General features: G+C 43.1%; 1 protein-coding gene and 1 long non-coding RNA gene across 3 annotated transcripts in view; one reads left to right on the top strand and one right to left on the bottom strand.

The window, feature by feature from the left end:
* Positions 1 to 5,136, top strand: part of Sec63 (SEC63 protein translocation regulator) — a 78,431-nt gene extending 73,295 nt beyond the window's left edge. For both annotated transcript variants that reach the window (XM_076552375.1, XM_076552376.1), the window contains exons 20-21: positions 2,613 to 2,717; positions 3,653 to 5,136. In XM_076552375.1, the coding sequence (XP_076408490.1) occupies positions 2,613 to 2,717; positions 3,653 to 3,796 (249 nt within the window). In that variant the 3' untranslated portion in view covers positions 3,797 to 5,136. The remainder of the gene's footprint in view (positions 1 to 2,612; positions 2,718 to 3,652) is intronic.
* Positions 5,137 to 12,676: 7,540 nt separating this feature from the next.
* Positions 12,677 to 13,066, bottom strand: LOC143268847 (uncharacterized). The gene is made up of 2 exons (XR_013044977.1): positions 12,978 to 13,066; positions 12,677 to 12,876 (listed from the first exon to the last, which is right to left on the bottom strand). It is a non-coding gene; the product is annotated as an uncharacterized LOC143268847 (long non-coding RNA).
* Between the last annotated feature and the right edge of the window lie 243 nt (positions 13,067 to 13,309).

Below are 13,309 nucleotides of genomic sequence, written 5' to 3'. Positions count from 1 at the left end.
TCATAAGACATTTTATAATTATTATCTGATATTTTAGGATGAGTCATTTGAAATCCCTAAAGAACTGTAGAAGGTAGGCAACTTGGCCAGTCTGTTGAAAACATGTTTGAGGCAGTTTCCCCATCACTGTCTACAAACATAAGCCTCCATGTTTCCTCTCCAGACTCCAATGATATCATACCTGAAGAGTTAAAATGGTTTGTTCTTACTGGATTACTGCTAAGTAGACTATACTTTGTCTTGAAAATTCCAAGAACTGGCAATTTACTGTTTCAGAATGGAGGTTTTGTTTTTGTTTTTGTTTTTTTAAATTGAAGAGAGGAGGACTAGAGAAGATGGTTCAGTGGTTAAGAGTAAATGCTGCTCTTCTAGAGGATCTGGGTTTGGTTCCCAGCACTCACCTGAGGGGCTCATGCTAGCCGCCAACTTTAGTTCTAGAGTATCTGGTGGCCTCTCCAGGGCCTTGCACTCACGTGTATGTGTATACACACAAGCACACCTAATTTAGAAGGAAAATAAATTTTATTTTAAGGGAGGGAGGATTAATTTTAGAAAGTTCATCCATGTTTGGCAATTCATCTAGTTCCTTGGCAAGGTAAAGACATGGAAGCACACTTGTTCATCTAATGGCAGCCAGGATGGGGGGGGGGGCGGCGGCGCGGGGGGATGGACACGGGACTAGGGAAGGGCCAAGAATAAGAGGTAGTTCTCATAGGCACACCCTTCCTATGACCTACCTTCTCTAGCCAGGGCTCACCTCCTGTAGCCCATCACTTTCCAATAATGTCATCAGATTATGTTGCCATCAAAGATTAATTATTTATTGCATCATAGCTCTCAAGTTCAAGACACACCCAGAAACATGTTTTACTATTCTAGGTATTTCTAAGTTCAGTCAATTCAAGATTGACTGCCATAATGGCATTGTGATGAAGAGTTGCTTAGTCATTATGTTATGTTTACTCTCAGGATCTGTAGTCTGTTGTACTTAGTGTGTGTGTTCTTTTTTAAGGAAGAAAGCTCTCTCTGTCAGCCTGGACTTAGTGGACAAATTTCAAGATCGTTGTAGATATTGACTGTTTTAGTCAGGGTTCTGTAGAGGAAAGAATTGATAGAATGAATGAGAGGGAGAGACAGTGTGAGGGGGATGGGGGCTTAGAGGCTGTGGTCCAGCCAGTCTAAGAATCCAGTAGTTGGTCAGTCCCTAAAGCTGGATGTCTCCGCTGGTCTTCAGTATATGTTGGACTCCCAAAGAAGTAGGCTCGAAGGCCAGTGAAGGAATTCCTCAGCAACAAGATACATGAACTTGACAATGAGAATGAGAACAAAAAATGAGGATAAAAAGCAAAAACTGCTTTTCTTCATGTCCTTTATATAGGTTACCACCAGAAGGTGTAGCACTACAATGCCCAGACTTTTTTTTTTAATGGCCTTTATTTATATTATAACATCAACTGCAAAAATCTGGAATTTGGAGATTAGAGGCAGAATACTAGAGCAAGAAAATGTCATTTTGAAGAATGTATTCTTATGCTCATATAGAATTGAAATCTCTGTTACTATTTGTACTTATGTTTATGATTTGATGGGAAATAAAGTACTGTTTTGGACTTGTTTTTGTATAGTTTCCTGTAATTTATATTTTATTTTTCTTCAGTGATTAGATGTTAGCATGGTAAAGAGCCTTATTAAAACTAATAAATTATTTATTGAACTATAAGGGAGTAAAAATATGTAATTCTTTTAAAATTTGTTTTTATTTTTTGAGTTTCATATATGAATATAATGAATTTTAGTTGTTTTTAATGTCTCCATTGTCCCTTCTGATTTCTTTCCTTGCCCTCTGAAACTATTTTCGTAGCGGTGTGTGTGTGTGTGTGTGTGTGTGTGTGTGTGTGTGTTCGTTCCCACTGGGTTTCATTAGGATGCTTGCATGAGCATGGGTGGGAAGCTATTTACTGGTGTAGGCAACTTTAACCACTGAAAAAATGACACCCTTGCCCCCCAGTAACTATTAACTGGCAACAGTCCCCTGGGTTGTGGGGCCTTGATGAAGTCTAGTTTTGGGAAGGTGACCACTGCTGCAGTGGGTGGAGAGTCTAGTGGCTGTCGTCCTCGAGACTTCTTTGTACAGCTTACCTCCCCTCTGGCCCTTAGATTCTTCCTGCCCCTTCTGCTCTGAGCCTTGAAGGGTCTTTCTGGGTGTTTAAGGCATAGATAATTTATCCTGGAAATAAGAGAATTTGGCAGGAATTACTTTTTATCTAGCCAAGTCTGTTATTTAATTACATTTCATTTAGTTACACTTTCATTCTTTGCTTAATTTCTTTTGAGTGTTCAAGGTGACAGCATAGAATTTGGTGACTTTAATAGGCTTTCTTGAATTGTATACATAGAAATGAACCTCAGTAGTTCTGCTTAACTTGATTCCTTTTTGTTTTGTGTATATAATAGATAAAATAGAGTTCACACATGTTTGTTATTGTGAGAGTTTCTGTAAATCATCTGAGGCACTACCAGGCTCCTAAGTACTCTGAGATAGGAAGTGTAAAGGCATTCTGTTGTTTCTTTTCCATAATGCAGACTTTTAAGTGTTGATTTTATCTTCTTAGGTAGAACTGAAGTTTCCTGCACCAGGCAAGCCTGGAAATTATCAGTATACAGTGTTTCTGAGGTCAGACTCCTATATGGGTTTGGATCAGATTAAACCACTGAAGGTAAGAATAGTGAGAAATGAATGACTTAGAGTTCCTAGAGATGGGGGTTCTAATAACCCTTGAGCAATGCCTGAGGAAGGTGTGGGAAACAGTTCCAGTTTTGAGATGGAGAGTATATATGGGAGGAAAAAGCAGGCATGGGCTTTCAGTAATAGTTGGGTTTTAAGGACTTTGAACCTCAACTGTAAGTTCCTTTAGTGGTTGCTTTAATGTGCTATAATATGTGGTACATTTCAGGGCTCTACCAAATGTGTTCCGTTTTCTTTAAAAAGGCTGGAGGGGGTGGGGAGCAGGATTCAGATTTTTACCACAGACTTTATTGGTATGTTTATAGATTTCTGAAATAAAGGTGGTTTGTTTTGTTTTATTTTTAATCATCTTGGAGCATAAACTTTGTGTATGGCTTGAAGCACACTTAGTGTTCATTTCCCTTGAGCTTTTCACACAAGGCATTCTATTACATTAGTGAGATTGAACAAAATCATGCTTACACTGTTAGAGTCAAGGAGCCGGTAAAGGGGAGTCATTGTTTCCTGCATCGACCATAGAGTTTTACTTCACAACTAATCTTTGGGAAGCAGACTTGAATTTTTCTTCCTTCAGCCAAAGAGTTGTAATAAGACACCACTCAGTATTGTTGCATAGGAAACATGACTGGTAGTACTTTATGCCAGAGAAGTACATTCTTAAATGGTTCAACTTCTCAGGGTCAAAACACCAAATCATATTAGAAATTTATCTCCATTTCTGTGGAAGTGGGTTTAGTATTTTCATTTGTAGAATGGAGTACCTTTTTAATGAATGTGCTGATTTTAGAGTTGCAGCAGCAGAATCCATTTCTTTGTGATTGGCGATGGCAAAAGAAAACCTTTACCAGGTATTTCTTGCAGTATTCCTTTCCAGATCTTTGATGTGCATTTAATTCTCCTTTATAGCTGGAAGTTCATGAGGCCAAGCCTGTGCCAGAAAACCACCCACAGTGGGATACGGCAATAGAAGGTGATGAAGACCAGGAAGACAGTGAGGGGTTTGAAGACAGCTTTGAGGAAGAGGAGGAGGAAGAGGAAGGCGATAACTAACCAGTGTATGCGTGGACCACAGCGTTTGCACATGCTTGCAAACATCTGCTGCTTTGTAAGTCCTAATAAAGCAGAAGCAGTGCAGAACTGATGCGGTGGGAGTGCTGGCGTCTTTACTAGAGATGGACACATCACACAGGCAGTTGGCGGGCCGTGGTACTGTCTGAAGGGCTCCTTGAAAGCCTTTCCGGTTTGGGGTGGAGCGACCATATCATCTGCAAATGATAATAAATCCTTCATTGTTAAAACTGTCCAGAAGCGTGGGCTGTGCATTACCTGATCAGTTTACGGTCTCAGTCAGAGTCAAGGTACATGAAAAACAGTCTTTGTTCAACTTTAGTTTTAGTAAACATTAAAATATGATAAACATCACAAATATGTTTTAAATAACATCTGCTCAAGTTTTTAATCTGTTAATAAGCTCTGTTATTCATTTATCAATATTTTACAAATGGTAAGATTGTAACAGTTCCATACATGAGTTCAAACCTTTATTTTTATCTATCTTGGCCATAACTTAGCATTCTCACACATTCCACACAATACAGAGGGCTACATTTTGGAATTTTCCGTTCTTAATTGCCCAGAGTTAGCAGACATGACAAAAGTGGCTTTTAATGGCTTAAGGCCTCTTAAAGCCTCCGTTGGTGTCTGCACAAAATCTCATTCTCCTGATAAGCTCAGGGCTGAAAGGGATTGTGGGACCACCCGTTCTCTGATGCTTGGGTCATGTTATCCAGTCTTTTGAAAAGGGTTACTATAAAAGCTGGACTACATTCTTAGCTTTTAATCTACCTGACTTCAGAAGCCTTTTAAAGAAAATAAATACAGCATACAAAGGAGGCATTTTTTTGTATTCATTTTGGACTCCTGTTAATAAAATAGAAGTTTGACTCATTTGATGTTTGTAATTGTGTTTGTCTTTTTACTCCTAGAGAAGGGCATAAATAGGGTAATCTTTTATTTTTCAACTCAAAGTTTAATATTGTACCTCACTGTGGAAGTTACTGCTCTCTCTGTATACTCTTGGAAAACCCAGGAGGAAGAGCTATTTCCTCTCATCAGTACAACCTAGAGGGCAGTGCTCAACATAGAGTAAATGTGTGTGTCATGAGTCACTGAGGTAAGAGGAATATTTTTATTACTAGATATGGAGGACACACAAGTCTACAATACTCTAAGATTGATTGCAATAATCCTATCAAACTCTCCATAGGCCAAAGTACTGTTGCAATACTAACTTATGTTTATTTAAAAGGTTGCTACTCTTCATGCAGAATTATCACTGGTATTTTGTTACTACAGTAGCTGGAAATAAAATTTGAAGATTACCAAAAATATGAATTTTTTTGTTGTTGTTCTAAATTTAAGATGTAACACTAAACAGTTGAAGTGTCCATTAGACCCTTGCTGAGCTACCGAGGGTTTGATTCATTTGTTTCTATATGTAAGGGGTGGGTTTGCCTTTCAGATCAGATCTTACTGGAAAGCTCCAGTGTTGAGTGTAGTTGCTAGACATGTCAGTGGGAGGGAGGGAGCAGCTGTGTCGGGAAAGGAGAGGCCCGAGGAGACTGGACAAGCAGACTTGGAGTCTTTGCAGTCCCTAGCTCGGCTGGAGTAGGTGGCTGGAGAAGAGGTCTCTAGTGGCTGTTTCCCTCTGAAAGGGTGTGCAGAGTTCATCCAGACAACTGGCTTCTCTAGTTTGAGATGCTCTGGTGAGGATTTGACAACCTCTTAACAGCACCGTGCTTACAAAACAGCATATCTTCCATGATTGGAAATTCCAACAATTCGCTGGTGTTTGCCTGTTTTGTGATGTGTCAACATCCCAACCTAAAGAACCAGTTTTCCTCTAACCAGGTATCGTAGGTGAAAGACCTCAGTTACGGTTTACATCTCTACTCAGTCATCAAACTCCACATCCCTTCTTTCTCCACAACAGAATTAATGACTTGTTTTGGTTTGCATTTAGTTGAAAGGAAAGTTTTGAATGATGCTTGTTTTTATTCCTAATTCAAAAAATTGACATTCTGTCAATAGACTAAATGAATATATAGATGAAAACATAGTATGCATATACAGAGCGAAATTGATTATATGAAATTAGGTTATTTACATTGTGTAATATTTTTAATCTCTAAATTTGCAAAGTATCTATCAAAATACAGCCTTCCACAAGGAGACATAACTGCCAGGTAAAAGTGTGGCAGGTGCAAAGGTTAGCATTGTAAGACCTGACTGAGGCCTCAGACTCAAAATTAGTTAGATGTTTATTTATGTTCTCTAAAATTTGTGATGTTTGAGAAGAATCGAGCACATTGAATGAGATTCTGCACATGGAGCAATCTCTTGTTCTCTGCTCTGCCTTTGCCAGCATGCACTGAGGGGTGGAGAAGGACAGGCTGTTGAGAGGTACCTCCTACTGTGTGCTGGAGAGCTCAGGCCCTATAGAGGGGAGGAGGAGAATGCCAGCCCCCGGTGTGGAACTAGGGAGTTGCATGTTAGGGATGTATTGAGGCTTTCTTAGCATGTTCTGGTTTCGTTTTTGTGTTTTTGAGACAGAGCCTCACTATATAGCCTAGGCTGGCCTTGAATGACGCACAGTGTATGTAGCCCAGGTCATGAACCTTGTGATCCTCCAGCTTCAGCCTCTTGAGTGAGTGATAGGATTACAGGCAAGAGCCACCACACCTGGTGTTGAACACATTCACTACTTTTATTCAGGTATCTGCTCCAGCTAGCTCCTACCATACACTGGAGTGTTGTTCATTAATAATCTGTATTTCAAATGCACTTCGGTACCCTACATGTTTTTGAGGGATTGTTTATCATGTATTTACTGAGTTTCCATGTCCAGGCTTTGTGACTTAGGCACTATAGCTATGTGGACCCTCTTTGTGTTAAAACTTACTTGGATTGGGTCAGGACATAGGTGGGAATTCACTTGAATCTTTTTCCTTTGGCACAGTGATATTTAGAATGCCCCCCCCCCCATCTTTTCACTAGGCAGAGGAATTATTACTACTACTACTATTATTATTATTATTATAGGGACTAGCTGTTGAGTTAGTTGGCCTTCATCCATCCCCTTTGGATAAAACAAGAGTCGTCCTTTGTTTTTAAATGCTTCTTTTTTGAAGCATTTTCTCAACTCTGTGAATACCCTATTTAGTCTGCCTTAAGGTGGAACAGCTATCGGTGAACTGGAGCATGCCATTCTACCAGCTGTGCAGTGATTAGTTCAAATGTGTCCCAAGAAGTTAGCATCGTCATCACTGAAACTTGACACTAGGGCTACTTACAGACATGAACAAACAAAACAGACGTGATTTTGTACATTTTCCTGTAACTGAGCTAAAAATCCAAATAGCAATCATGGATATGCTTTAGGACTGGTTTCAGGCAGGTGTGTACATCCCAGGGGTATGCAAATAAGTCCATTGAGAAAATGTTAAAATAATGATTCTTTGTATTTAATCTCATCCTTTTAAATTTCTATTTTTGTGTGTTTTATAATGTACATAATATATTGTACAGTTGTACACTTATATAATTTATAAATAAATAATACATTTATTGGTGCATTATATTTTTTTTTTCTGATTTGGGTGCATGATGAAAACATTTGGATACTACTGTTTTATGGTATAGCTAGGGTGACATTTCAACTAACCGGAGGCTGGGGCTTTGGCACTCTACCATTTGAGATGACAATGACATATTCTGATACCAGGAGGCAAGGTTGCATTTGCTGTGCCCAGATCTACCGTGGCCCCCAAGAGCAAAGACGGTGGATGCTTCTTGCAGTGTAGCCATGGAAACGGGGAATGCTGTAACTGTTAGGAGCTGTTCAGTAGCTGCTGCAAATTAAAGAGCAAAAGGCGCCCAAACCATGCATAATGGCGTCAGTGGCCACCACTTAGGTGTAAGCAGATTGTAAACAGCACAGCTTTCCCTGTACTTTTCAGCCTGGTTCCAGTAGAGGGCGACAGGATCATAATTAATTTTCTTTAAAGAATGTTTGGTGGAACTATACCAAAACATCAAAAATGAATTTTTTTTTTTTTTTGCAATGGACTATTTACATGTTTCCAGCTGTGCCTCAAATTCCTGAACTTATAATCCTCAAGTTTCTTGAGCCTGTTGCACTACTGTGCCAAGCTAAGAAACGTTTTCTGGATTCTCTGCACCTCCTAGAATTACCAGGTCCTCCTCCTCTGAACTTCTGTATCCACTCCCCACCAACCCTCATCTCCTTACCTGCATACTTCACTGCATTAACGTGCATCTGGTTGGAAGGCAAACCATTTGTAGCAAACTCCAGAAACTGCTGTGAATCCACTGTGCTAGAACCACAGAACTCCTGGAGAGAAGGGGCGGTCAGGTAAGAGGATGCTCTAGAACCACAGAACTCCTGGAGAGAAGGGGCGGTCAGGTAAGAGGACGCTCTAGAACCACGGAACTGGAGAGAAGGGGCGGTCAGGTAAGAGAACGCTCTAGAACCACGGGAGACTCCTGGAGAGAAGGGGCGGTCAGGTAAGAGGATGCTCTAGAACCACGGAACTGGAGAGAAGGGGCGGTCAGGTAAGAGGACGCTCTAGAACCACAGAAGACTCCTGGAGAGAAGTGACAGTCAGGTAAGAGGACGCTCTAGAACCACAGAACTCCTGGAGAGAAGGGACGGTCAGGTAAGAGGACGCTCTAGAGCCACGGAAGACTCCTGGAGAGAAGGGGCGGTCAGGTAAGAGAACGCTCTAGAACCACGGAACTGGAGAGAAGGGGCGGTCAGGTAAGAGGACGCTCTAGAGCCACGGAAGACTCCTGGAGAGAAGTGACAGTCAGGTAAGAGGACGCTCTAGAGCCACGGAAGACTCCTGGAGAGAAGTGACAGTCAGGTAAGAGGACGCTCTTCATACAATTAAATTTTTTGTATGATTTCAGCTATGAAGGGTCTGCTGTTTTTTCTCTTTGTGCAAGCTAAGCTGCCACAATGTCTGGGTTGCTAACTCTGACTCCCAGGTCAGGTACAACGTGAGCTTTGCATTACCCACAGTGCTCCTGTCCTCCAAGTTTCACGTAGGTGATTCCAAATGGCTTGGGTAGATGTTGTGCATGTCAACAGAGGAACTTTGAGCTTGGGAATCTAGCCCCTGAGAAAGGTGTGACAAACCTGTTCACTTTTTTTTTTTTTTTTTTTTTTTTTCCCCGAGACAGGTTTTCTCCATTTTGGTGCCTGTCCTGGATCTCCCACTGTAGCCCAGGCTGGCCTCAAACTCACAGAGATCCGCCTGGCTCTGCCTCCCGAGTGCTGGGATTAAAGGCGTGCGCAGCTGCCGCCCAGCCTCACTCTTTACTGTTGGAACAGCAAACATGCCCTCTCGGTGAAGGAAATGATGTCTGTCTTCCATGGCTCTTGTCCAGACACACATCTGTGAGGAGGCAGTGTGGAACTAAAGTGTGCGTGTGTACACGCCCGGGTATTCGGGTGAAACAAATGGGCAGCGGCTTTCCAGCACAGGGAATTTTGTATGCACAGAGATATTACACCAAGAGGATCGGGCACTTACTTCAGGGGAATAAGTTCTTAGTAAAGAAAATTAACCTCTCACTTGAGAATTGTACATTTAAGCCTCTTGCAGATGTTTTGTCTTACTAACAAGGATAGTTTTGTTTCAATTTGAAGATAATTCACTTTCATGCAATCACTAAAAATCACCAGAACTTTGTAAATTGAATTCAGTCGGTTACAGTCGGGAAGGGGGTGTCTGAAAGGTGAGCGTTGTATCTGTTGTGTACAGTAGCCATAGACGCTTTTGATGATTGCCATCTGCACCCTTCCCTAGCACCCTGCTGGGTTGCTGTGAGGCCTCTGGTTGAATCGTCTAGGAGCTTTTGAAGCCCTGTTCTGACCAGCATCACTAGTCCTGTTCTGACCAGCATCACTAGTGCTCACTGGCCAGTGAGGTAGGTTGCTTGTTGTCTTTAGCTGTCTGACGCCTCACCCAGAGATACTGGAGATGACACAGATGAAGAGGGAGGGTGACCAAATTTGCTGATGAGCATTTTGATCAGGAAAAAAGTGCATGTGATAAATGCAGTGAAGGACTAGAATTTCTGGTCTTTGAAGCAGGCTGGAGGGTTCCCAGAGGAATGTGACATCTAGTAAGAGGACTGGGGTAACTTAGCTCCTTCATTTAGGTGCACTACTACCCCTTGTCCGTGTTGTTAAACCATCCTGCTTCATAATCACATCCACAGTTTCTCCAGCTCCTTAATGTCTTAATTCTCTGTCACTTTCCTTCAAAGCTTACTGTTCCTTCAGACAGCACGTGAAACACAGGGCAGTGGCAGGAGAAGGGCGGGGAGAGGAAGGAGAGGTGTCCCTGTGACCGGCTGCAAGACGGACAGCCTCTGGCTCAGAGCTTCAGCTGCAGAGCGTGGTTGTGTTTTCCCACGATCCCTAGGAGCTCCTGCCCCACCTACCCACCCCTACCCCAACAGCTGAGTCTATTATGATGGGAATGATAAGGAGTAATGTGATTATCTGAGAAGTGTGTCTTCCAGGTCTGCTGGTTTAATGACAGGGCATCTCACCAATGTCAGGAGTGACACTGCAGGAGCACCGTGTTTCATGTGGAATTGAAGTTTGAGAAGAATTTTAATATTTTGGTGTGTTATAAGGAACAGTTTTTCAGAATATGAAATCTTTAAGAAGCTCTTCGTTTACCTCCTGATTTCTGGAGCTTTCTCTTTGCTTTTGGTGCCTAGCCTCCAGTTGGCCTAAACCCCTCCAAAGCAAAGCATAAGGAAGCAGAACCTTTGGGGTTCCAGATTGATGCTTCCTCTGTGCGGGGGTACATGGCAGGGGTGAGGGAAGTGTGAGAACATCTCTTCGGCTTTGCTCAGGTGTTACTGGCTTCTCTTGTTCCCCTGAGGGTCAGCCATGATGTGAAGGAGGAACATAAGAACCAAGAGCCAGAGAAGAGAAAGGATTTGTCACATCTGAAGAACTACAGAACCAGGCGTCCCCACGCACATCCCAAAACCCATTCTCTGTCTTTCCAGTGTGTGCAGTGTAAAGCAACTGCACCTCACTAGCCTGCCTCAGCCAGGAGTGTTACAGACAGTGGCCTGGGGTTACACCAGGCTTGAGACTCAGCCCCTATCTCAGGGTTCCCAAGCTGGGATACCATGGGACCCACTTGTGTCCAGGTTTGTGACATTCCAGGTTAGGTGAACCCGTGTGAGCTAACAGCATGAACTTTAAATCCCTCTCAAGTCAGAGGCTCAAGTGTTAACAGTTACATGTCTGTCTAGAGGAGTGATATGTTCTCCGCCCAGTCGTGAATATAGCTTGAGGAGCCCAAGAGAGGAGCGCAAAAGCACAGAATGGCCCTCCTGACTCATTCTCTACAGAGCTGGCCCAATGGCCTTCACTTTTACCACCTTAACCCAAAGCATTAAAGGATCTGCTCGGGACATCCCTCTTACCAGATCAAGTTGTTTTCATTTCTTAGAGGCTTTTGCCCCCTCCCCCGAGATAAAATCTAACGCCTTGGGCATGTTAAGTAATGAGCACTCACCACTGAGCTATGTTTGCAGCTCACCTCCCCCACCACCGCCAACTTTTTTAGTAAACTGTTAAGGCTAGCCCTGCATTTCGATCCTCTTGCTGGGACTCCAGGCCTGACCTTGGAGAATCTCCTTATCGGTTCCTTTTGTTGGCACCCAGTTACAAAAATTCACCCCAGCAATATGTTCACAATGAAATAAGACACACTTAAGATTCCCCCGTGTGGGCACACAGATTCATGAGTTCCTTACATATGCTGCTCCTCTAGGGTGATCTAGCTCACGGCACAGCACACCATTGAATTGAAACATGAGTGTTGTCCTGCTCAAATGTGAGGGTGAGACTCCTCATGTCGTTTCCCACACAGACCGAGCATCTTACGTCTGTTTACATGGGCAGCCATTGTGGGAGAGTTGGACAGGAAACTCATTACAATCACTTGTCAAATGTCACCTCTGTAGAGGAAAGCTTACTGAGGAGTAGGGGACTTTCTGCTGGAAAGCAGCAACATGGCCGCCCAGGTACCCTGAGGCAGTCTGCCATATGTATGACAAGACTACCCCATGAGCTGCTGGCTTCAGGGAGGTCTCTAACCCGAGTTTGTAAGTCACCCAGGAAGATAGAGAGGAGGAGTGGGGAGGAGAACGAGTCTGTGGCACCGGACAGACACTCCAGACGGTTTGAGCAGATTTCACAGTTGTTGGAGAAAGAACAGGCTTTCTGCTTTCTCGAGCAACTATGTTCAGATAGAACAGTTGTGAGGTCATAGACACACTGTAACGACTCTGACACCCACTTACTGCAGAATGACCAGTCGGAGATTAATATCCATTAGTTAGACTCTAGCTCACCAAGACACATCATTCCAGTTTTCTCCACATTTTCTTTTAAACCCGTTCTTCAGGAATGAGGTATTCTGAATATTGACCGAACAGAGCCCCCAAATAACTGATCTCAGCGGCAAAGGGAACGAGAGAAGGGAGTGTCCCATTAGGATGGTGACAGCCTGTTTATGCCTCACATCGTTTGGTCTGCCCGGAAGTGGTCATCATCCTGTCAATCAGGAAATACAGATGCAGAAGTGCCGCAGGCAGGGATTGTGCTCTTGAGTGCTGAGCTGGCTGGAGTGAAAGCCCCGCCCCCCGATGTTTAACCCATGCTTCTCTTTGTGCCACTTGGTCCTGCAGCAGGACTACAGCAAGCTCAGTCCCCAGGGCTGTTCACAGGGCTTCAGAGACAGAAGAGAAAGCCAACAGTAGTGGTCATCATAATAGCTTGTTAGCTGCATCGATACAAAGAAAAACATGAAAACACAAAGATCCTTGTTCTAAAAGGTGTTTATGCGTGTCTGGTACACATAGGAGATAAGTAATGTTTGTTGTTTTTGAGACGAGGGTCTCATGTAGCTGAGGCTGGCTTCAAACTTGTTACATAGCTGAGGATGATCTTGAACTGCAGATTGTTACGGGACATAACTCTTAGGGAGTTGTGAACCCTAGAAAGGCAACTGACAATGACAGATCAAAGTAAATATGGATACCGCCCAAATCCACCTTGGTGAACTAGTTATTGGGGTTACTCCCAGAATACAGATGAGAGGTTACTTACAGGAGCAGAAAGAAGGCAGTGTCACTGAAGTGCCTGTTCCCCAGCATGGATAACAGTTCACACAGTCTGGAAACGGATGCATTGCCCAGCTGTAGTAGCTCAGTTGGTCTGAGCCTCTTCTGAGTGTCTCTCAGCAGTCCTTATAGCTCACATGTGCTTGGGGAGGAAGAGGTAGAGGGACCACCAGCGCCTTTGTATTATTTACTTCCTGAGTTGGGCAAACTTCCCTGCAGGGTGGAGTATTTCACATATACACAGCCCACAGCCCCTTAGAGCGTTCTATTGTTTCACCTCCCTTTAATCCTGACTTAAAACATCCTGATGGGGGCCTG

This window comes from Peromyscus maniculatus, chromosome 16 (genome assembly GCF_049852395.1).
Source record: "Peromyscus maniculatus bairdii isolate BWxNUB_F1_BW_parent chromosome 16, HU_Pman_BW_mat_3.1, whole genome shotgun sequence".
Lineage (NCBI taxonomy): Eukaryota > Metazoa > Chordata > Mammalia > Rodentia > Cricetidae > Peromyscus > Peromyscus maniculatus.
Note: the sequence above shows the minus strand (reverse complement) of the source record. Positions and strands in the feature narration are given on the sequence as shown.